Source organism: Salvelinus fontinalis, chromosome 12 (assembly GCF_029448725.1).
Source record: "Salvelinus fontinalis isolate EN_2023a chromosome 12, ASM2944872v1, whole genome shotgun sequence".
NCBI classification, from domain to species: Eukaryota; Metazoa; Chordata; class Actinopteri; order Salmoniformes; family Salmonidae; genus Salvelinus; species Salvelinus fontinalis.
The window spans coordinates 35,042,026-35,067,493 of record NC_074676.1 but is presented as its reverse complement, the minus strand read 5'-3'; the positions used below and the strand labels follow the sequence as shown (position 1 = coordinate 35,067,493).

Here is a 25,468-nt window from a genome sequence, read left to right as displayed (position 1 = left end):
TTTTAAATCAATTTTAGAATAAGCCTGTAACAAAATGTGGAAAAGTTAAGGTGTCTGAATACTTGTCGAATGCTGTGTGTGTGTGTGTGTGTGTGTGTGTGTGTGTGTGTGTGTGTGTGTGTGTGTGTGTGTGTGTGTGTGTGTGTGTGTGTGTGTGTGTGTGTGTGTGTGTGTGTGTGTGTGTGTGTGTGTGTGTGTGTGTGTGTGTATTTGTGTGCGCACTACACCACACACACAAAAGGTGAGGTGAAAGCCTGTAGCAGACTAACACATGACACTAGCACCTACTGTATGTTAACTTTTTACAGGGCGATTCTCAGTGGGTTACTCTGGAATTCCCACAGTCCTTCAAAGTCAGAATTAAAGGTGCAGTTCCAAGGTGGCTTTTCAGGTAAAACGTGGATTGGAAGGTGTTAAATATATATATATATATAGATATATAGATAGATAGATAGATAGATAGATAGATAGATAGATAGATAGATAGATAGATAGATATATATATTATTATAGATATATATATAGATATATATACAGTGGGGAGAACAAGTATTTGATACACTGCCGTTTTGCAGGTTTTCCTACTTACAAAGCATGTAGAGGTCTGTAATTTTTATCATAGGTACACTTCAACTGTGAGAGACGGAATCTAAAACAAAAATCCAGAAAATCACATTGTATGATTTTTAAGTAATTAATTAGCATTTTATTGCATGACATAAGTATTTGATAACCTACCAACCAGTAAGAATTCCGACTCTCACAGACCTGTTCGTTTTTCTTTAAGAAGCCCACCTGTTCTCCACATTACCTGTATTAACTGCACCTGTTTGAACTCGTTACCTGTATAAAAGACACCTGTCCACACACTCAATCAAACAGACTCCAACCTCTCCACAATGGCCAAGACCAGAGAGCTGTGTAAGGACATCAGGGATAAAATTGTAGACCTGCACAAGGCTGGGATGGGCTACAGGACAATAGGCAAGCAGCTTGGTGAGAAGGCAACAACTGTTGGCGCAATTATTAGAAAATGGAAGAAGTTCAAGATGACGGTCAATCACCCTCGGTCTGGGGCTCCATGCAAGATCTCACCTCATGGGGCATCAATGATCATGAGGAAGGTGAGGGATCAGCCCAGAACTACACGACAGGACCTGGTCAATGACCTGAAGAGAGCTGGGACCACAGTCTCTAAGAAAACCATTAGTAACACACTACGCCGTCATGGATTAAAATCCTGCAGCGCACGCAAGGTCCCCCTACTCAAGCCAGCGCATGTCCAGGCCCGTCTGAAGTTTGCCAATGACCATCTGGATGATCCAGAGGAGGAATGGGAGAAGGTCATGTGGTCTGATAAGACAAAAATAGAGCTTTTTGGTATAAACTCCACTCGTCGTGTTTGGAGGAAGAAGAAGGATGAGTACAACCCCAAGAACACCATCCCAACCGTGAAGCATGGAGGTGGAAACATCATTCATTGGGGATGCTTTTCTGCAAAGGGGACAGGACGACTGCACCGTATTGAGGGGAGGATGGATGGGGCCATGTATCGCGAGATCTTGGCCAACAACCTCCTTCCCTCAGTAAGAGCATTGAAGATGGGTCGTGGCTGGGTCTTCCAGCATGACAACGACCCGAAACACACAGCCAGGGCAACTAAGGAGTGGCTCCGTACGAAGCATCTCAAGGTCCTGGAGTGGCCTAGCCAGTCTCCAGACCTGAACCCAATAGAAATCTTTGGAGGGAGCTGAAAGTCCGTATTGCCCAGCGACAGCCCTGAAACCTGAAGGATCTGGAGAAGGTCTGTATGGAGGAGTGGGCCAAAATCCCTGCTGCAGTGTGTGCAAACCTGGTCAAGAACTACAGGAAACGTATGATCTCTGTAATTGCAAACAAAGGTTTCTGCACCAAATATTAAGTTCTGCTTTTCTGATGTATCAAACACTTATGTCATGCAATAAAATGCAAATTAATTACTTAAAAATCATACAATGTGATTTTCTGGATTTTTGTTTTAGATTCCGTCTCTCACAGTTGAAGTGTACCTATGATAAAAAATTACAGACCTCTACATGCTTTGTAAGTAGGAAAACCTGCAAAATCGGCAGTGTATCAAATACTTGTTCTCCCCACTGTATATACACACACACCCATAACTCCTTTGGTCAGTGTACCTCCATGAAGAATAATACACACATGAAATAGGACAAATAAGTACTCATCAAATTATTTATTATTAAGGTGTTATTTTCAATGATTCATTGTCATACTATGATATAACACGTCATATGTGAAAAAAAGAGACAGACTGTCAATGATTCTGAAAAGGCTTCCACTTGTGTTCCCGTCAGGATGCCCAAAAGATGGAGACTTGGCTAAAATCATAGATTTTTACCCAGAAGACAGCAGCTCACTACAAATATCCTTCAATGTATTATTAAATGTCTCTAAAATCATACCAGTTCAAATTAGTTGTTGTAAATCTTGTTCGAGACGGAATGGCCTTTTAATTCAAACGTGAGGCAGCTTGATGTAGAACTACACCGCCTGGACAGAACAATAGTCTTAGTTGTAATAGTTGCTTAAATAAGTTGTAATAGTACAGAAAAGGTATGCCTGGACCTGAATCCTGTTATACAGAAATGTTGATTTTAATGCATAGTAGCTACAGAGCAGCTTTCAATTAATATTGTTCTGTGCCGTTCTCTTTCATTACTCCTCTGCTTATCTGGTTCTTAACTCCACACCCACAGATTTCCCATTCAGGAGGTCCCCACGGTGCACAGGCTATAAATAGTGTTTGAGAACACTTCTTTGGCCGAATAATTGTTTACTCCTTGGACATCCTGGGGGAAAGAGCTTTGTGATGTTTCTGTTTCTGCGTGAGAGAGAGAGAGACTTATAGGGAAAGAGAGGATATAGTGCCATTGAAGAACATGACTGCTGGAAGACTGTACCACCCCAAATTAATTGTTTTGAATGGGAACCATATCTGACTGCTTTTGGTGAGGACATTTTAAATTGGTTACCTCCTTGCGCACACAAACAACAAGGGGAAAAATGATGATTTGGCCTCAACAAAGAATCTGGATTTTATTGCAGCTTTCCAGGCTTTAAGGTCACGCAACCACCTGCATATTCAAATGCTTGTGCCTTGCATTTAATTTCCCATTCCAAATGAACATCGTAAAATGTGTATGCATTTTGTTTTTGAACATTTGTTTACTATCCATTGGTGCTATACCTCCAATTTTTTAAAATATATATTTAAAGATAGTTTGTCCCCTCCAAAAAAGAAATATAAGCATTTACATAATATAAAAAACATGTTGAATAAATGTACAAGATAGGAACCACAGTGTCCCTTAACGTTGGAGCTTCCGTTCCAAGTGTCTTCGCTACCAACCGCCTTTTGTGGCTTCAGTGTTTTGGTCAACCACCTCACCACTGATGCCAGCAGGTGATCCTCTGTTCAGCACAACGTCCTCTCTAATCACATCCTGGTGCCCTTAGCTGGTGTCATGCTTTTTTCTTCAGGAGTTTCAGAATATGGTCCTCTAACACCTTTTGGACTGAAACGAAACATGATTTACAAAACTTTTTTTTACTTGATTACATGATTTACTTTTGCCAGGGATTTTTTTTTAATTTTTAAAAACTTTTTTGTTGTTGAAGATGACAGATTAGAGAGGGTGCTTACCTTGTTTGTGTCCGAGGGCAACAGCTAAGGCCATTGGACTATACCCAGAATCTGCCTCAATGTTCATGTCTGCCCCTTTATCTGAATTACAATCATAAGACCATATCATGTGTATTTCTGCCACTTTGAGATGACTACAGTACTTTGGATTTGGAAATCATTCATTAAAATGAACTGTGTGCAGGGGTATGAGGCAACGTACCTAAGAGGGCCTCAGCACACCTTACATGGTTCCCTCTAACAGCGTAAAGGAGAGGAGTACCACCATTCTTAAACATAAAACATCCAATGAATAAAATCACCTAAAAACATATTGAAGACTGATGTGTGATATTTCTGAAGAAATCAAGAATCCTAATTTACACCCTTACCCAGTCATAAGCATTGATATCTACTCCATGTTCAAGAAGACGTTTCACTATGACTGCATAGCCTCCTGAGCTCGCCAGGGTCAAGGCACTCTCCCGTTCCCATGCTATCGTACTAGGATCTGCCCCCTAAGACACACCACACAAGGTCATAGCAGCCACACAGGTTACAATCAACCACCACCTTGTTTATGACTAAACATTGAATTCAATAAACAAGGGTCTAGAAATATCACTAACGTTTTCCAGGAGGAAATCCACCATGGCTTTCTCTCCAAACGCTGCTGCCCACATGAGAGGAGTTAAGCCCCGTTCATCCTGGTGGTTTAATAATGAACTGTCTGCAAGGTCAACAAACATTTTAATATTACACAGGACACCGTCTACAAGTCATCATGCTGGTTCCACAAGGCTACACAAGTCAGGCAAGTTCTACTCTTTGCACCATTGGTAAGTGGATATGGACATTTCTCACCTTTGCTCAGGTGTGTGGCCACCTGTAAGACCTCCCCCTGGGCAGCTAGCTGGTGGATGGACAGAACTGATGAGACATCAAAGGGTCAGTGTTTTGTACATTTAATTGTCCATACACTAAATGATATGCATAATATACCTTAATCTCCCTCAGTTATATACAAATACACAGGCATATACATATACAGTGTACATAAAACCACAGAGATGTTTTAGGGTCATTCCTGTAACATTCCTGTGCATTATCTAATAGATTATGAATGAGAGTGCATACACAGCAGTGTTTAAGGTATTTTGCCGTGAACAAAGAGTTGATTGTGTTTTCTGAGTTCAGACAGACATACTTACTGTCTAAAGTAGCTGGTCTGACTGTGACCTCGTTCCCACGCTGCCTATTCGTGAGGGTGGTGGAGTATTTCAACAGGCTCTCCTCCTCATCCACACCCGTGTTCTCTGTAGTCACCCTCACACCTGGTAGCAAGGAGCAATACAGATATTTCATCACATTTGCATACCCCAATGCCTATAATCATATGAGACTTTATGCAAACTGAAAATGGTGTTGATACATTCACTGCAGATAAATGGACAGGTGTGATTACTGTATGAGAAAGCCTATAGACCTTGCAAAACCAGCAAAGAGTTGTAGGACTGACAGTCATACCATTTAACCTCTCTCCTCTGGCCTCCCCTGGTAGACATGTAGTGGATTCCAATGCTAGGCCATCTGAGAATATGTGTAAACTGGCTGCAAGATCTGGTATCTCACCACCATCTGTGCCATCCATGGTCTCTTGAATCAAAGTAGATATATATATATTACTATATAGATTAGCTTTAGCCAACAGAAGTCAAGAGAACAAATATGGAACAAATGTCTATGATTATCTCACTATCTCTTACTTTTCAAAGCTGAAATGATGGAAAACCATTCCACATCAGCTCTTGCAAAATAGGAAAGTCTCAATGGCACATTATAAAGAGATTCATTTTTACCTTTATGTCGCAAGCAATGGTTTATATGTCCAGCTCACAATATCGGATAAAATAGCAACATCAATGTTTTATTCTTCCATCCAACTTCCTGATATCAAAACTGAAAGTGAGTTTATTTACAAAATCCCATGATGCAATTGATAATGGTAAGCCGCCCGAACTGTTCATCCATTCATTACATTTCTTATAAATAACTTTATCCAATTAAGTGTTTTTGAATGTGTGCATGTGTAATGTATGAAATTGGTTGACTGATTTTATCTACGATAATTGTGCAATCTACCAGTAAACGCGAAATATGTCGAGAGAATAAATATTTAGGAACTATTTTTAAATTCGTGTTGCATTCCGAACATGATTTGTGATGCGCATGACAGTAACACGGAAACTGCATTTTTATTTTTGATAACGCTTTAACACGAATTAAACCGTTGCAAATATTTAATTGTATATCGTTTAATGTGTATAAGATGGAGGACCAGGAGATGCAACTGAAAGTTAAAAGAGGTATTTAGCGAATACTTTATAGTACAATTGTTTGCTAAAGTCAACTGTCATCACCAGCTAGCTAACCTTAGCTAGTAGCTGCATTAGCTAAACAGGTAACGTAGCTACTTGTCATAACAATATATATTATATTATTATATGTTTATCTCTGCAGTGACTGAAAAATTCACGGAGAACATGTACGTGTTGGCTAACGAGCCATCAGTGGCTCTTTATCGACTGCAAGAACACGTTAGAAGGTCCCTCCCAGAGTTAGTACAACACAAAGTAAGTAACGTTAGTGAATCCAAAGCAGCTGAGCTACAAATTAACTTGCTAAGGAGAATAAATGTAGTTATGTTACTTTACAGTAGTTATAATGGGCTGTCCAAAAACACGTCTAAAAAGTAAATGTTTACCGGTAGCTACTTTTGGAATAACGTAATTCATAATATTATTCTCTGATCATCTCTTTCAGACAGATATGCAGAGCTGGGAGGAGCAAAGCCAAGGAGCAATCTACACTGTGGAATATGCATGCAGGTAATCTAGCCCAAGATGTACTCTTAAGTAGCCTCAATTGCGATACGGTTCTAGAAACATAAAGTCCTTTACTTTCATTTCACATCACAAATACACTTACTCTACACTGTTTTAACTGGCTTTATTACAGTTGCAGCCAACAGTATTTTTCAGTGACAACATGTTTTTGGTGGCCTTCTTCCTTTACAAACTGGTGTTTGGAGCATGCTAGATAGCTAATTAGCACAGCTGGACCCTCTATCTTTCGCATACATACGCAGTAACATGGAGATGTGGCCGTGTGGAAACCATAAAAGGTGTGTATCAATTAAAGTATTTCTCGCTGATATGAAAGATAAGGTCCTTATGCTTCCAAACCCGTACCGCAAGTGATGTGTGTTAATGTTCAGACCAAGCGTCGGGTGTCTTAACAAAACTCCCCCGTACAGAAAACGCCTTCGTCCAATGACTTATGTGTAATTTTAATAGAACTGTGAGTCAACCCCCTTTTGGGTTCTCAGCTGGTATGGACCACAGCTGGCTCCATGTGAACTACAATTCTGACACTTTGTTTTAACGAATAGAAATGTTAATAATCCTCGCTTGTGATACGGTTTTAGAAACCTTTGGAACTTTCAGACCAATGAGAGAGAATATTTCAAATACAAAAAAAATACACTTACTGTACGCATTTTAGCAAAGTTGTGCCTGGCTGTAACAAAGCCTGTTCTTACGTGGGTCCGACGCATAACGAAAAATACATCACATACAAAAGACTTTACAATTGACATTCATTTAAAAACAACATGTAGTGTGTGTGTGTGCATCTATCAGTTACACATACATATCAGTACATACACACAAGTAGGTCACATGGGGGAGAGGCGTTGTGCCGTGATACCAGGTTTGCTGTTCAGTTGTGCTATATAAGATGGAAGGGAGTTCCATGCACTCATGGCTCTGTATAATACTGTATGTTTCCTTGAATTTGTTTTGGACCTGGGGACTGTGAAAAGACCCCTGGTGGCATGTCTGGTGGGGAAACTGTGTGTACCAGTCCTGTGTGTAAGTTGACTATGCAAACAATTTGGAATTTTCAACACATTAATGTTTGTTATAAAAACAAGAAGTGACGAGCTCTTTCCTCAACTCTTAGCCAAGAGAGCATGAATAGTATTAATATTAGACCTCTGATTACAAAGAGGAGCAAGACGTGACAATCTGTTCTGGGCCAGCTGCAGCTTAACTAGGTCTTTCTTTGCAGGACTTCACCATATAACTGGACAATAATCAAGATAAGATCAAACTAGAGCCTGCAGGACTTGCTTTTTGGAGTGTGGTGTAAAAAAAGCAGAGCATCTCTTTATTACGGACAAACCTCTCCCCATCTTTACAACCATTTAATCTATGTTTTGACCTTGACAGTTTACAATCTAAGGTAACACTAAGTAATTTAGTCTCAACTTGTTCAACAGCCACACCATTCATTACCAGATTCAGCTGAGGTCTAGAACTTGGGGAATAATTTGTACCAAATACAGTGCTTTTAGTTTTAATGTTCAGGACCAGGCCACCCATTCCAAAACAGACTGCAACTCTAATGTTTTCAGTGACTTCATTAGCTGTGGTTGCTGATGTGTATGTGGTTGAATCATCAGCATACATGGACACACATGCTTTGTTTAATGCCAGTGGCAGGTCACTGGTAAAAATAGAAAATAGTAGAGGGCCTAAACGCAGGTCGATGTATTGCAATCCGGATGTTTACTCATGAACGAAGGCAGGTGCACAAGATGGAAGTACATGCACGCGATGCATGCATACTAACAGGTGTTTACAGTTGAAGTCGGAAGTTTATATACATTTTCGCCAAATACATTTAAACTCAGCTTTTCACAATTCCTGACATTTAATCCTAGTAAAAATTGGTTAGGATCACCATTATATTTTAAGAATGTGAAATGTCAGAATAATAGTAGAGTGATTTTATTTCAGCTTTTATTTCTTTCATTACATTCCCAGTGGGTCAGAAGTTTACATGCATTCAATTAGTATTTGGTAGCATTGCCTTTAAATTGTTTCACTTGGGTCAAGCGTTTTGGGTAGCCTTCCACAAGCTTCCCACAATAAGTTGGGTGAATTTTGGCCCATTCCTCCTGACAGAGCTGGTGTAACTGAGTCAGGTTTGTAGGCCTCCATGCTCGCACACGATTTCTCAGTTCTGCCCACACATTTTCTATAGGATTGAGGTCAGGGCTTTGTAATGGCCACTCCAATACCTTGACTTTGTTGTCGTTAAGACATTTTGCCACAACTTTGGAAGTATGCTTGGGTTCATTGTCCATTTGGAAGACCCATTTGTGACCAAGTTTTAACTTCCTGACTGATGTCTTGAGATGTTGCTTCAATATATCCACATAATTTTTCTGCCTCATGATGCCATATATTTTGTGAAGTGCACCTCCTGCAGCAAAGCACCCCCACAACATGATGCTGCCAATCCCGTGATTCACGGTTGGGATGGTGTTCTTCGGCTTGCAAGCCTCCCCCTTTGTTATGTTTGGAGGAAAATGGTCATTATGGCCAAACAGTTCTATTTTTGTTTCATCAGACCAGAGGACATTTCTCCAAAAAGTACGATCTTTGTTCCCACGTGCAGTTGCAAACCGTAGTCTGGCTTTTTTATGGCGATTTTGGAGCAGTGGCTTCTTCTTTGCTGAGTAGTCTTTCAGGTTATGTCAATATAGGACTTGTTTTACTGTGGATATAGATACTTTTGTACCTATTTCCTCCAATATCTTCACACGGTCCTTTGCTGCTGTTCTGGGATTGATTTGCACTTTTTTGCACCAAAGTACGTTCATCTCTAGGAGACAGAACGAGTCTCCTTCCTGAGCGGTATGATGGCTGCGTGGTCCCATGGTGTTCATACTTGCGTACTATTGTTTGTACAGATGAACGTGGTACCTTCAGGTGTTTGGAAATTGCTCCCAGGGATGAACCAGACTTGTGGAGGTCTACAATTTTTTTCTGAGGTCTTGGCTGATTTCTTTTGATTTTCCCATGATGTCAAGCAGAGGCACGGAGTTTGAAGGTAGGCCTTGAAATACATCCACAGGTACATCTCCAATTGACTCAAATTATGTCAATTAGCCTAGCAGAATCTTCTAAAGCCATGACATCATTTTCTGGAATTTTCCAAGCTAAAGGCACAGTCAGCTTAGTGTATGTAAACTTTTGACCCACTGGAATTGTGAAACAATAATTATAAGTGAAATAATCTGTCTGTAAACAAATGTTAGAAAAATGAGTTGTGTCATGCACAAAGTAGATGTCCTAACCGACTTGCCAAAACCTTAGTTTGTTAACAAGAAATTTGTGGAGTGGTTGAAAAACAAGTTTTAATGACTCCAACCTAAGTGTATGTCAACTTCCGGCTTCAACTGTACATGGTTTTGCGCATGTGCCAGGTGATATACATTTCAGTACCAGTGCTCTAAAAAGTTGGGGAAACAATACTTTTCTGTAGATATTTTGTTTAAAATGTTGAGCAGCTGAAGGACCAACCACACAGACAACCGGTAGAGTAAGTTCAAATGTCATTTATTCAACATTCTGGCTTGTCATGAAACTCTCTACGATTTTGCAGTGCTTTCTTTCAGACTGTATACCAAGAATTGGTATAAAAGTCAGATTTATTAGGTAAGTGTTACTCAACACAGCCAGGTGCATCGGGCAGTGCCAGGACATTTCCCTCACAAGGCTAAAGGTCCAATGACCCAATGTAATGCGATGGAATTGGAGTCATGGTCTAAAGTCTACTTTTTAGGATTTTAATTATATTGAAAACATTGATTGGCAATTCAATGTTGTATTTGTTAACACATTTTTATTTCCAGTGCAGTGAAAAGCATGACAAACAGCAGCCTGTACTTCAAAAGCATCGATGGCCTCCTTCGTCAAGCCATCAGCATGAAGGAACAGATCAGCACCTCCCAGGGGCGTAGGTAAGAGGCAGTAAACATCCAATTCCTCTCACTTTGGCTCTGGGAAACCATAATAACACTGTGTCCTTGACACCGTAACAACACTGTATCCTTCATTTGTCTGATTGCCCACAACCCACTCATCACTGCTGAGGAGAAAAAACACAATCTCCCTGCTCAAGGGTGGAGTTGATGAGGCTTATAAACTCCTTTTGAGTGAAAGCCAAGGTAACTTTTTCATAGACGTGGGCCACCATTTCTTGTTTGTAGTTATTTTCCTTTGCAATCATCATCCTCCTTTCTTTGCATTATTTTATTTGCCATTTTTGTCTCTGTTCTGTTTTCTTAATTATTTCCCTCCATTGGCACATGCATGCAGCGCACATGAAGCGACCCCCTCTCCCATTCCCCCTGCCACTCCACCACATCCCCCATCCACTTCCTCCTGACCTCTGGAAGACACTGTCCAAGGTTAGTCGTTCCTCACGCATCACACTCAAAGCTATACTTGGCCTCAAGGACTTCTAGGCACTCTCTTGACTTTCAAGTAAGTGCACTAGAATGAACCCGAATGTGCTAATACTGGTTTACTTAAACTGTTCCACTTTATTTTTTACCACAGAGTGTTTTGTAACAACATACTCACGCCTTTATTCAAAGTTATGAAATATGTTTGTTTTACAGTATGCAGACTAAACAGTTTTGGCAATATATTTCAAAGACCACATACCAAACACTTGAAAATATAAAGCATTTCTCTGCCACTCGTTAAATTGTATAATCACGTAGCAACTATAGCATTAGCTATAAGTTACTAACATTTTCCATTGGAATACCAGTAAGTAAACATTCTAGAGAGGGTTTAATAATGATGGTTTCTGTGTAAAAAGTCAATACTAAGGCAATAAGGGAACGAGATGTTAGGAAAGGTGTATTAAAATGACAGTTTCACTGTATGTCTGTATTGAAATGTACAGTAATAGTTTTAATGGTGCTTGGAAAATGAAGGGATAGCTCAGAGCTTTTAAATAGCTTCAGCTATTTTCTATCCATACTGTTCTTCGGAACGTTTGATTGTTAGGTAGGAATGTACGAACTGCTAAGACTTTGCAGGTCAGGTCACACCAGAGTAGAGTCTTTACAGGAGGCTCCTGACTTGCGGGCCAGCACGCTCCGCATCTCATTGTTAATGCCATTCCAGGGCTTAGATGGAGACTGCAGCAACTCTGTTGACAGGGTCCTGTGCATTCTAGAACCACTCCCACCACTACTGTAGCCCTCCTTGTCACTGCTGTGGCTCTGAGGGCTGTGGGATGGGGAGTGCTGGTGATGCTGCTTAGGGTCGGTGCAGGGAGGAGGGTAGGACAAATGCCGGTGGAGTTGGGAGTTGTTTCGGTGCCTCCTGGGTTTTTCCCCGTCTTGGAGCTTGCCTTGCCGGGCGGCAGGGGTGCTCCCACCGTGCTGGTTCTGGTACAGAGTGTCAGTGTGTTCCCCACCGCGGTAGTGTTGGGCGGTACGGGCGGCTTTGACCAGGGAGTGAATCACGATCATCAGCAGAATCAGGATGCCCGAGGCCAGTACGCATGCGCTGGCGATGCCTGTCTCTACCTCAAACACCAGCAGCATGTAGATGGACATAGCTGCAGCAGAGAGGGAGGGATAGAGAGAGAAAGATAAACAGATGAGAGGGTGATGGACACAGTGCCAGGTACAGAAAGATGAGTCTATACACTGTAAGAAAGATCCATTTTTCTCCCTGGGGTGAATAACTCTAAATAATGTAGTGCATTTCCACGGTTGTGTTTTTGTGACCTATTTTACTATATTGGACATCTCTCAGCAGGAGAAGAACCACAGACCCAAGAGTGCTGAAGGAAGGAGGAGAGAAACACAGCTCTGGGATATGATGATGACGACGACATTGTGGCATTGCAGTGAGGCTCTGGCTAAGTTCCCTTTGAAAGGGAGCTGTGGGGTCAGGAAGTCATTCACCCTACCATCACAATGTTGCACTGCCCCCACCGCCTCAACAAGGGACTCAATGGAATGGAAAGCCAGCAGCTTTGCTTTGCCAGGACTTGCATTAACACACTTCCGAAAATGAACGTCAAAGACGTCATTGTTTTGGGCCTTGTGTATCAATCAATTGGAGGGACTCTGAAAGTAGTGACTTTTGCCTCTGCTGCAAATGAACTGGAATATATCTGTAGGAATCTAAATGAAGTTTTCCTTTCTAGGGTCACAACTATTTGGTAGAAGCTGTTAATTGATTAGCCGTTGGTCTAAACGTATGTAATGTCTGATAATTTAGCTAAAGCAGATTCATTTAAGTGATTGCACGTGAGGTTCATTTGTATTTATTGTGGAACCCCATTAGCTGCTGCCAAGGCAACAGCTACACTTCTTGGGGTCCAGCAAAAATGAATGCAGTAATATATAGGAATATAATTTTAAACATTAAAATAAATGTTAAAACAGATTTCACAATATATTAACTGTCTCTCTGCAGGCCACTACTCTAATGCAACACACTATCCAGGTGTGTGTGTGTATGTACCTGTATGTGCGTGTAGTGTACCTGTGTGTGTACATATGTACCCATGTGTGTGACCCTTCAGTCCTCACTGTTCCGGAAGGTGTATTTGTCTTTTTGAGTTACTTGATGTGGAATAGAGTTATTTGGGCTAACTACTGTGTACATAATGCTACCAAATATGTAGCAGTTTGTTACTTTTGATTTTGCCAATGAGTTTGAGGTGACAAGTGTTAAGACCAGCTGGATGCCGATTGCTTTAGTCCACAATATGTTCTGGTCATTAACTAGGCCTTACTGTTATTTGTTGTTGGTCTTACCTGCAAAGTATACTGAAACACCAAGGCAAAATAGTCCGATGGTCACATGTCGGACAGCTCGGCTATCCAATAGGAACCAGTCTGCTCTGTGGGAGGAAATTAAGCAAATGCAATCAGTGACATGATCATGCTATTTGTGGAAAGTGCTAAATTACGCATTATGTATTTTGACCTAAATAAATAAATCAAGGTTGGAATTAGGCCTTCTGTCCATAATTGTTCTATCATGTGGGATACTTTTCTGCTCAAAATAGATTGTTTTAAACAGTATTCTTTGTCATTACTTACACTGGAGTGCACAGAAGCTAAATGAGAGTAAATTTATAAGATAAAGTGGGAAAGAGCAGGGCCACTGAGCCCAGGGGCCTTGTGCACTGGGTGCATAATGAGGAAATGCTATTGTTTGTCCAGGATTCATACCGAGTTTAGAGATAGGGGTCGGTCAGTGAAGTAGCCTCAGCACACACTGAAAGTTATGAATTTATAAGAATGTAGTATTATTTTAATTTCTATCAATGTCAAACATTAATATAGAATAATTAAAGCACATTATTCAACCAAATAAACTACTGGTGTATCAGTGATAAATGTTAGTCTACAACAAATAACATCCTAAGTATAGGTGTGTTGATGGATTTACCTTTCCGTATCATCTTCTCTGCATATCTCGGTTGTAAAGTAGCTGTGCAGAAGGCAGACCACGACAGAGCTCAAATTGAGCGTGAGAGACAGAGCAGAAAGCACTGTAGACACTGGCATCAGCACTGCCCAAACATTAGTTGGCACGATGGAGATGGTGGGGGGAGATTCCTTCACAGCAATCTGTTGTGTTTGTAAATGGAAAATCAGATTGACCGATAGCAGAGACATAATCCCTGATAGGATCCCTAATAAAGCAAGGACCATCAAAGACCGCTGGCTGTAAACCGTCATATTTGGGTAATAAATCACGGACTGACGTCGACGCACTTGTCTTGGAAAAAGTTATCGCGGTGGGAATCCACTTTATCCTCCGGATCCTTCTTGCGATCCTCTTTTCCAAAGGCTTCAATCTAACATAAAATGTAGTTTTAAGTGTAGAAAAATGTTTTGAAATAGTAAGAAACCTGTGATTGAGAGTCCGATCATGGAATTAGAGTGTTATTTGCGTGTTGTGCGCGAGCACCCACTCCCCCAGCCGAGCATGTGATGTTCTTTAAATCCCCAGATTAGAAACTTCGCAACAACAATGGACTTTTCACTTGGATTCTCCGGAACAATGCGTTGGTGTGCTTGTCCGAAGCAGTCCACAGCCGGGGGGAAACTATACAAATTTATACAAGTTAGAAACTATTCACTTTCCTTTCCAAAACATGAATTACGCCGGCATGAAGGCATTTTGGGAATGTTAACACAATTGCAGTAGTGCGCATTGAATTTAAACCTCAAATACATTTTACATATGAAGAAACCATGCTCCAGAAAACAAATATTTGTATTTGTATATTATGACTTGGTTTTTATTTATGTTGGGTTGACTAGGCCACCGTCATATTTTTGGTGCAGACATGCTATTAAAATGAATAAGGATCCATCAAGATACATTCTTTAGTTCTCAATAGCTCTTTAATTAGGCATTGTCTATTTAAGGAATCAATAGTAGCCTCCTGAAAATAATCAAACTAAAAGTGTCTACATTAGTTATTGTTTCGCTTATCATGCACGAGCGTCTTAAATTGCCAAAAGATGACGCAATGCCATCAGCTGGCGATTGTGCAACGCCCCAAGTGTTCCTGGGAATTTTAAATGGAGTGTCCTGCCCTCCCATTCATTCTCCCCGAAATCTCCCTCTTTGAATCCAATTAACTTTTCAGTGGTTGCCTTGGAAACAAACACTGTTTACCCAGAGAGCGCACTGCTGTTGCTCTGTTGATTTGAGGCTACTCCCCTGTGCTTTCACTTACCCACCTTTCATGTTTTGCTTCTAAAAAACGTAATTCATTTCACTATTGACCTGTTATTGTACACTGAATCAAAAGATAAATGCAACATGTAAAGTATTGATTTCATGAGCTGAAATAAAATATCCTAGAAATGTTCCATACTGCACAAAAATATTATGTCTCTCAAATGTTGTGCACAAATTTGTTTACATCCCTGTTAGTGAGCATTACTCCTTTGCCAAGATAATTCATCCACCTGACAGGTGTGGCATATCAAGAAGCTGATTAAACAGCATGATCATTACACAGGTGCACCTTTTGCAGTTTTGTTACAACACAATGCCACAGATGTCTTAAGTTTTGAGGTAGCATGCAATTCGCATGCTGACTGCAGGAATGTCCACCAGAGATATTGGCAGATAATTTAATGTTAATTTCTCTACCATAAGCCGCCTCCAATGTCGTTTAAGCCCAACCGGCCTCACAACCACAGACCACATGCCAGCCAGCCCAGGACCTCCACATCTGGCTTTTTCATCTGCAGGATAATCTAAGACCAGCCACCCGGACAGTTGATGAAACTGTGGGTTTTCACAACCAAAGAATTTTTGCACAAACTGTCAGAAGCCGTCTCAGGGTAGCTCATCTGCGTAGTCGTCATCCTCACCAGGGTCTTGACCTGACTGCAGTTCGGCGTCTTAACAACCTCAGTGGGCAAATGCTCACCTTCGATGGCCGCTGGCACGCTGGAGAAGTGTGCTCTTCAAGGATGAATCCCGTTTTCAGCTGTACCGGGTAGATGTGAGCGAGTGATTTAATCATGTTTGGGATGCTCTGAATTGACATGTATGACAGTGTATTCCAGTTCAGTTCCAGCCAATATCCAGCAACTTCGCAAAGCCATTGAAGAGGAGTGGGACAACATTCCACAAGCCACAATCAACAGCCTGGTCAACTCTATGCGAAGGAGATATGTCACGCTGCATGAGGGAAATGGTGGTCACGCCAGATACTGACTGGTTTTCTGATCCACGCCCCTACCTTTTTTTTAAGGTATCTGTGCCCAACAGATGCATATCTGTATTCACAGTCATGTGAAATCCATAGATTAGGGCCTAGTGGATTTATTTAAATTGACTGATTTCTGTATATGAACTGTAATTGTTGCATGTTGCGTTTATACTTTTGTTCAGTTTACAGTATATTGAATTTCAGAAAATACTCGATTGACAGTGAATGTTTCCTATTGGTGATCATTGGGACCTCCATGAATTGCACCACTTAACAAAAAGTTATATTATGCCTACAGTTTGATTAATTAATATTCCTACTATTTCTTTCCATCATCCATATTTAGACTATGGCTATGCCTCCATTTTCTGTAGTTACTTTAATTACATGGATACCTCCCTAGTATACAAATAGAATACCTTTTTGATTTCATGCAAACAAACATGGTTGTATTTTATCCGTTCTGAAGTGTATAGCACATGTTAAAACCCTACAACAACAAAAGTTCCAAGAAAACCAAAGCTTAATCAGGTATACTTTTATATATGTGTATGTACTGATGCTGATCTATAGTAATAAGAGGTAAGGGAAATGTTATCTGCATGTGACTGTCTTAAAGACAGCAGGACACCTGTAGTGCAGCTAAAGCTGTTCTGATGGAGATAAGCTTGCAGCTATAAAAGTACACAGAACGAAGAATTGCTCTCACATATGCACACTGACCATGAAGTCTATTTCTGAATTTGACAGCCTTACCACACATACTAAAATGGCAGCCGCTGATGTTGTCGAAAGCAGAAGTGAGCAGTTTCAGGAAAACAAAAAATAAGTCTAAATGTGAACTCTTTCCAAAGGCTCCTTCATCTGACTTAGAATACACTCTCTTCATGTGATTCATAAGGGGAAACACTCTTTGGTCACAACACTGCAGTCTGGCCTCAGAGGCATGCAAAATATATTTTACTTATTTCTGAACACCTCCAAGATGTATGATACCTACTAATGGTCTAGTTTAGGGAGGTTGGTCAGCGAGGATGGGTGGGTGAAATCCGCAACAGTCTAGCAATCCAAAGGTTGCATGTTTGAGTGGTGTCAGGGACAACTGTAGCATTTTAGCTAACCCTGATTCTAAACTTAACCCAATTCACCAAACCTGCTACGTAAATTCATCTAACCATTGTCTTTTTAGTTCTCCTAACCTTTGTCTTTAGTTTCCCTAACCTCCAATGTAAATTCTCCCCCTAATTCTCTTATGTTGTTAGAGCGCAAGAAGCAACCTGGTCTCAGATAAAGATGTGCAATACTACACGTCATCCAAGTCATATGCTATTGGACAACCGTGTAAGATGTATGACACTATACATGCATTAATTCACATGATAATGTCGACCATTATTCCATTTATAATGTAACTGAATGTAACATAACAGATCTCCTCTGCCCTGTGTTTGAACCTAAACCTCCATAATGAATAACTTTTAGACAAAAGGTCAACACAGCTTCTATGATTCTTAGCAGGTGGTTTACTCTTTTATTTAAAGGTGATGGTGTTGTGTGTTTTCCCCACTGATTGGGTGAATCCAGCTGCACACAGGGATGTAGCCTATCGCCAGGGTGGAAGCGGCCTTCTGGGATATTGCTAACACTTGCATCATGAAAGGCCTCCTTGGAGATCATTGTGGGTGTGTGGGTGTGTGTGTCTCTGTGATTGTTCGATGTTAATAACACTTGTCCTTAAATACTTTTTAGGAGTGTCCAAAGCAATGTGCCACCTCCCAAAATAGTCAAGAATAGTGTAGCTCACATAAATGATTGAGTAATTACCTCTAAATATACAGTATCTATTAAGATAGTATGTGGACTAACTTTTGACATCTTTGAAGTGACAAATGCATGCTATATATAATAAACCATGACAGTACTACGTTTGGCCTAAGGGATGTGGCTAGATTATTGAAGAGTAATAAGCCTTGATTAGCTGTGTGAGTTCAGTAAAATGGTGAAAAATGTATTGTAGATCTAACAAAAGCAAGCACAACCAATGTAAGTAATACTAGCTGGAAAAGTATGCAGTGAGATTCAATGCAGATTGTGAGAAAGTGAGACATTAAGGACAGAGGTATTGGATATTGGATGCTCTTATTGCCAGTCTATACACTCACCCATTGAACTTAACCTAAATATAAACAGTAGGAGGCAAAGGGTGATCTAAGTTACCTATCAAATCGTTTTGAGTACAGTAGTGTACCTCTCTTTGGAGCATTTTATTATATTTTTTGTAATTTTATCCACCACTATCCACTTCTGTTCTTAGGCTGTATTATTGACATCATTCATTTTGAATTACCTTTTTACTGACACACAGCTAATGTAATTGAGTTAGCAAGCAAGTCAGCAAATAGGGAGCTCCTAGAATTTGCCGTGGGCCAAAATGAAAGGATTATTTCACTTTTCTTCATGTAAAGAAAATAGGTAATTTTTATCCACAATCCAACTTGAGTTGAACTCGTCATACCAATGGTAGGCCTTCATTAGAACATCTCCGACCAATAAAATGTTGTTTTGAAAACCCAATACAGTGAACAGAAATATATGTCTACTCTGTGGTTTATCTATGTTTTCTTCAGAACAAGGCACAAAAAGTATACTAATAGCATATCTATGAACGACACAGACCAAGACCGGGCCTACAGTGTTGTTTAGGATTGGCATGGGTTCTCAGATCTTCAAAAAGTTCTATAGTTGCACCATCGAGAGCATCTTGACTGGCTGCATCACCGCTTGGAATGGCAACTGCTTGGCATTCGACCGCTAGGTACTACAGAGGGTAGTGCATACGGCCCAGACAGTACATCACTGACGCCGAGCTCCCTGCTATCCAAGACCTCTATGCCTGGTGGTGTCAGAGGAAGGTCCAAAAACTGTCAAAAACCCCAGCCACCCAAGACACAGACTATTCTCTCTGCTACTGCACGGCAAGCAGTACCAATACACCAAGTCTGGAAGCTAACAGGACCCTGAACAGCTTCTACCCCGAAGCCATAAGACTTTTAAACAATACTGATAAATAGCTCATCAAATGGCTACCCGGACCACCTTCATTGACCCTTTTTTCACTAACTCTCTTGCACTGACTCTATACAAACACTGGACTCTACCCACACACTCACACATACTTACACTGACACCCCGACACACACATACTGTACAAAGACTACACACGCCCACACAAAATACTCAAATGTCAAAGTGGAATTTTTGGGGGAACATTTATTTTATTTTTTTATATGAAAAGTAAAACGGTAATAAATCTTGATTAGATAGGTATTCAACCCTCTGAGTCGATACATGTTAGAATCATCTTTGGCAGTGATTACAGCTGTGTCTTTCTGGGAAAAACTCTCCAGTCCTTAACGATTCCAAGCATACCCATAACATGATGCAGCCACCACCACAATGCTTGAAAATATGGAGTGTGTGAAATGGCATGTTACTTGGTGCAACACCAGCCTAAGCTGTTAATATGCAACTTTAATAAAGCGTGAACTCATGAATATTATTATTTACAATACAAAAATGTTGTGAAGTTGAAACGTAACTGTATATTACAGTAACAAAGGACTACAGTTAAATCCTGTGTGATAAGTGTTTGCAAAGTTAGGTATATCGTGCACAATAGATAGATTCTTAATCAATTACAGTGTCCAGGTCTAGCATCTCTTTGTCACACTTGCATCACCAAACTTTTGTCAGAGAAATTGTTTTATATCATTGCATCATTTGGTATGGCCATCAATAGCTTGAGTAAAATGGAATAAGTGTCCAACAATTTTAAAGGGGAACTACACCTGCTGATTTTGCCTCATTTTTTGGCTTGCTCCTCAAGACATGCTGGCGGCCATGACAGAAGCAAAACGTGAGTTGACTTGGGGGTATGTGGGTGTTTCTTGGGTGTGTCCTTGCCACCACCAAGCCAAGCCCATCTGTCAGAACCTTGCCCGCAGCTGTTTCCCAGCCGATACAGTTACTGTGCCTATCTGCATTTTGTCTAGCGGTAATCAGGCTACCTTGGCAAACATGTCAGAGTTGGCAAACCTTGGTAAATATCTTCCTGTGTGGTGTCCTGTATACAACAGGAGGTCCCTGATCCTGGTACAGAATACACAGTGTTTCTCCCACCTCATATTGACTGATACTATTCAATTCAATAATTTAAAAAAGACAATACAAATAAAAGTTTTGTCTAGTAACATTTTAATGTACAGTCGTGGCCAAAAGTTTTCAGAATGACACAAATATTAATTTCCACAAAGTTTGCTGCCTCAGTGTCTTTAGATATTTTTGTTAGGTGTTACTATGGAATTCTGAAGTGTAATTACAACCATTTCATAAGTGTCAAAGGCTTTTATTGACAATTACATGAAGTTGATGCAAAGAGTCAATATTTGCTGACCCTTCTTTTTCAAGACTTCTGCAATCCGCCCTGGCATGCTGTCAATTAACTTCTGGGCCACATCCTGACTGGTGGTAGCCCATTCTTGCATAATCAATGCTTGGAGTTTGTCAGAATTTGTGGGTTTTTGTTTGTCCACCCGCCTCTTGAGGATTGACCACAAGTTCTCAATGGGATTAAGGTCTGGGGAGTTCCCTGGCCATGGACCCAAAATATCGATGTTTTGTTCCCCAAGCCACTTAGTTATCCCTTTTGGCTTATGGCAAAGTGCTCCATCAAGCTGTAAAAGGCATTGTTCGTCATCAAACTGTTCCTGGATGGTTGGGAGAAGTTGCTCTCGGAGGATGTGTTGGTACCATTCTTTATTCATGGCTGTGTTCTTAGGCAAAATTGTGAGTGAGCTGAGAAGCAACCCCACACATGAATGGTCTCAGGATGCTTTACTGTTGGCATGACACAGGACTGATGGTAGCGCTCACCTTGTCTTCTCCGGACAAGCTTTTTTATGGATGCCCCAAACAATCGGAAAGGGGATTCATCAGAGAAAATGACTCTACCCCAGTCCTCAGCAGTCCAATCCCTGTACCTTTTGCAGAATATCAGTCTGTCCTTGATGTTTTTTCTGGAGAGAAGTGGCTTCTTTGCCGCCCTTCTTGACACCAGGCCATCCTCCAAAAGTCTTCGCCTCACTGTGCGTGCAGATGCACTCACACCTGCCTGCAGCCATTCCTGAGCAAGCTCTGTACTGGTGGTGCCCCGATCCCGCAGCTGAATCACCTTTAGGAGACGGTCCTGGCGCTTGCTGGACTTTCTCGAGCGCCCTGAAGCCTTCTTCAAAACAATTGAACTGCTCTCCTTGAAGTTCTTGATGATCCGATAAATGGTTGATTTAGGTGCAATCTTACTGGCAGCAATATCCTTGCCTGTGAAGCCCTTTTTGTGCAAAGCAATGATGATGGCACGTGTTTCCTTGCAGGTAACCATGGTTGACAGAGGAAGAACAATGATCCAAGCACCACCCTCCTTTTGAAGCTTCCAGTCTGTTATTCGAACTCAATCAGCATGACAGAGTGATCTCCAGCCTTGTCATCGTCAACGCTCACACCTGTGTTAACAAGAGAATCACTGACATGATGTCAGCTGGTCCTTTTGTGGCAGGGCTGAAATGCAGTGGAAATGTTTTTGGGGGATTCAGTTCATTTGCATGGCAAAGAGGGAATTTCCAATTAATTGCAATTCATCTGATCACTCTTCATAAAATTCTGGAGTATATGCTAATTGCCATCATACTAACTGATGCAGCAGACTTAGTGAAAATTTATATTTGTGTTTTTCTCAAAACTTTTGGCCACAACTGTAGAGTGCCAAGTCTCTCTCCATTCAGAGACATCAGTATCAAGCCTGTCTGTCAGTCTGGACTTCATCACCAACCTAATTGCTGCGTTCACCTTTCTATTTCACTTCAGATATCATAAAATGGAAGTGAAATATAATGGTGATGTCACGATCGTCTTTAGTTGAATGAGTGGACCAAGGCGCAGCAAACCGACGAACGTGAAGCTATAAAAAGTAAGTGCTAACATGCAACATAGACATAGACAATTACCCACAACCTACCTAATGCCTATGGCTGCCTTAAATATGGCTCCCAATCAGAGACAACGATAGACAGCTGTCTCTGATTGAGAACCAATCCAGGCAACCATAGACTTACCTAAACACCTACACTGAACACAACCCCATGAACTCTACAAAACCCCCTATACAATACAAACACCCTAGACTAGACAAAAAACACATAAACATCCCCCATGTCACACCTTGACCTAAAATAATAAAGAAAACAAAGATAACTAAGGCCAGGGCGTGACAGTACCCACCTCCCCCCCCCCCCAAAGGTGCGGACTCCGGCCGCAAAACCTGACACAGAAGGGGAGGGTCCGGGTGGGCCTTCTTACGGTGGCGGCTCGGGTGCGGGACGTGGCCCCCACTTCACCATAGGCACTACCCGCTTTGGTGGCGCCTCTGGAGCGGCGACCCTTTCAGCGAGTCCTGGACTGAATACCATCCTAGAGGGCGCCACTGGATGGAGGGGCAGCTCCGGACTGAGGGGCAGCTCCGGACTGAGGGGCAGCTCCGGACTGAGGGGCAGCTCTGGACTGGCGGACGGCTCTGGCAGATCCCGGCTGACTGACGGCTCTGGCAGATCCCGGCTGACTGACGGCTCTGGCAGATCCCGGCTGACTGACGGCTCTGGCAGATCCCGGCTGACTGACGGCTCTGGCAGATCCCGACTGATTGACGGCTCTGGCAGATCCCGGCTGACTGACGGCTCTGGCAGATCCCGGCTGGCGGGCGGCTCTGGCAGATCCCGGCTGGCGGGCGGCTCTGGCAGATCCCGGCTGGCGGGCGGCTCTGGCAGATCCCGGCTGGCGGGCGGCTCTGGCTGCTCCCGACTGGCGGGCGGCTCAGGCTGCTCCCGACTGGCGGGCGGCTCTGGCTGCTCCCGACTGGCGGGCGGCTCTGGCTGCTCCTGACTGGAGGTACCGGGCTAAGGACACGCACCTCAAGGCTAGTGCGGGGAGCAGAAACAGGACGCACAGGGCTCTGGAGACACACAGGAGGCTTGGTGCGTGGTGCCGGAACTGGTGGTACCGGGCTGGAGACACACACCATAGGGCGAGTGCATGGAGGAGGAACAGGGCTCTGGAGACGCACTGGAAGCCTGGTGCGTGGTGTAGGCACTGGTGGTACTGGGCTGGAGACACGCACCACAGGGCGAGTGCGTGGAGGAGGAACAGGGCTCTGGAGACACACTGGAAGCCTGGTGCGTGGTGTTGGCACTGGTGGTACTGGGCTGGGGCGGGGATGTGGCGCCGGATATACCGGACCGTGCAGGCGTACTGGCTCCCTTGAGCACCGAGCCTGCCCAACCTTACCTGGTTGAATGCTCCCCGTAACCCGACCAGTGCGGGGAGGTGGAATAAACCGCACTGGGCTGTGTTGGCGAACCGGGGACACCATGCGCAAGGCTGGTGCCATGTATGCCGGCCCGAGGAGACGCACTGGAGACCAGACGCGTTGAGCCGGCTTCATGGCACCTGGCTCAATGCTCAATCTAGCCCGGCCCATACGTGGAGCTGGAATGTACCGCACCGGGCTATGCACACGTACAGGAGACACCGTGCGCTTTACCGCATAACACAGTGTCTGCCCGTACTTTCGCTCTCCACGGTAAGCTCGGGGAGTTGGCGCAGGTCTCCTACCTGACTTCGCCACACTCCCTTGTGCCACCCCCCCCCCCCCCCCCCCCCCCCCCCCCAAGACATTTTTGGGCTTGACTCTCGGGCTTCCTACCGCGTCGCCGTGCTGCCTCCATTCGCCGGTATCCCTCCTCACACTGCTCCAGAGAATCCCAGGCGGGCTCTGGCATTCTCCCTGGGTCGATCGCCCACCTGTCGATCTCCTCCCACGTAGTGTAGTCCAGACTCTGCTCCCATTGCCATTCCTCCTTGCACTGCTCCTGCTGCCGCTTCTCACGCTGCTTGGTACTGGTATGGTGGGTAATTCTGTCACAATCGTCTTTAGGTGAATGAGTGGACCAAGGCGCAGCGTGATATAAATACATTTCTTTAATAAAATGAAGACGAAACAAATACTTATACAAACTAACAAAACAACAAACCGACGAACGTGAAGCTATACAAACTAAGTGCTAACATGCAACATAGACATAGACAATTACCCACAACCTACCTAATGCCTATGGCTGCCTTAAATATGGCTCCCAATCAGAGACAACGATAGACAGCTGTCTCTGATTGAAAACCAATCCAGACAACCATAGACTTACCTAAACACCTACACTGAACACAACCCCATGAACTCTACAAAACACCCTATACAATACAAACACCCTAGACTAGACAAAAAACACACAAACATCCCCCATGTCACACCCTGACCTAAAATAATAAAGAAAACAAAGATAACTAAGGCCAGGGCGTGACAGGTGAACACAGTGATCAGGCTGGTTCCATCAGACCAGGTTATGCCCTGGATTTTATATGCATCTAAGAAGTAGAAAATAAGCAACAAATGATGTCAGTTTACATAAATTATGTTTCACAATTGGGTTATCAAAGTAATGAAGTGGGTTAACTTCTGTATTTGTACAAATGATGAGCCTGTGAAAGCTGTTGCTGCTGACTGGTGAAGGCTGCTGGCCAGATACAGCCAACATGTGGCTGACTATTTCATTCATAGGAGTGCTCACAGCGAAGGCTCACAGCGAAGGCATGATGCTGATTAGGGCCCCCTTGCTGGTCTTCTCTATGCTGCATGTTCGGCTGCAAACTGGACATCTCTCGAACAACTGCAGCAGGCAATCTTATGAGGTGGTGTTGACTGGAAGGGCCTGTGACAGGATTATATAATAGACAGCCAAGTGGTAAATAGCATTTTGTTCTAAAGAAAGGACAAAGCTTTTTGCTAATGCACTTCACAACCAAAATTACTCTACTGGTTGTATCTGCTTGGCTGGGGAATTAGCCAACTAGTTTATCAAGCAAGGTATTTTTGAATACAACTTTTGACTACAACTTTTCACATAACACACATTACCTGTCATTGTTGATGAAGCCGCTGTGTCATCAGGGAAGTAACTCGGGTCCCTATTAGAGGCCTCATGATGG

General features: G+C 42.5%; 3 protein-coding genes across 6 annotated transcripts; 1 reads left to right on the top strand and 2 right to left on the bottom strand.

The window, feature by feature from the left end:
• Window positions 1-2,218: 2,218 nt before the first annotated feature.
• Window positions 2,219-5,776, bottom strand: rfxank (regulatory factor X-associated ankyrin-containing protein). The gene is made up of 9 exons (XM_055940519.1): window positions 5,542-5,776; window positions 5,210-5,338; window positions 4,894-5,016; window positions 4,547-4,612; window positions 4,312-4,412; window positions 4,075-4,200; window positions 3,906-3,972; window positions 3,704-3,784; window positions 2,219-3,575 (listed from the first exon to the last, which is right to left on the bottom strand). Exons 2-9 carry the CDS (start codon window positions 5,331-5,333, stop codon window positions 3,523-3,525), a joined length of 741 nt encoding a protein of 246 aa, XP_055796494.1. The 5' UTR covers window positions 5,334-5,338; window positions 5,542-5,776; the 3' UTR covers window positions 2,219-3,522.
• Window positions 5,777-5,879: 103 nt separating this feature from the next.
• Window positions 5,880-13,585, top strand: borcs8 (BLOC-1 related complex subunit 8). Of its 4 annotated transcripts, none has more exons than XM_055940521.1 (6): window positions 5,880-6,048; window positions 6,203-6,315; window positions 6,506-6,570; window positions 10,449-10,556; window positions 10,915-11,006; window positions 12,379-13,585. In XM_055940521.1, exons 1-5 carry the CDS (start codon window positions 6,012-6,014, stop codon window positions 10,982-10,984), a joined length of 393 nt encoding a protein of 130 aa, XP_055796496.1. In that variant the 5' UTR covers window positions 5,880-6,011; the 3' UTR covers window positions 10,985-11,006; window positions 12,379-13,585. The 4 variants fall into 4 exon arrangements, with proteins under 4 accessions (XP_055796496.1, XP_055796495.1, XP_055796498.1 ...); XM_055940520.1 differs by having other exon boundaries at window positions 12,376-13,585; XM_055940523.1 differs by lacking the exon at window positions 10,915-11,006.
• On the bottom strand, window positions 10,137-14,717 carry LOC129867242 (transmembrane protein 221-like). Its single transcript, XM_055940518.1, has 3 exons — window positions 14,029-14,717; window positions 13,389-13,474; window positions 10,137-12,175 (listed from the first exon to the last, which is right to left on the bottom strand). The coding sequence occupies exons 1-3, from the start codon at window positions 14,319-14,321 to the stop codon at window positions 11,655-11,657; spliced, it is 900 nt and encodes a 299-aa protein (XP_055796493.1). The 5' UTR covers window positions 14,322-14,717; the 3' UTR covers window positions 10,137-11,654.
• Between the last annotated feature and the right edge of the window lie 10,751 nt (window positions 14,718-25,468).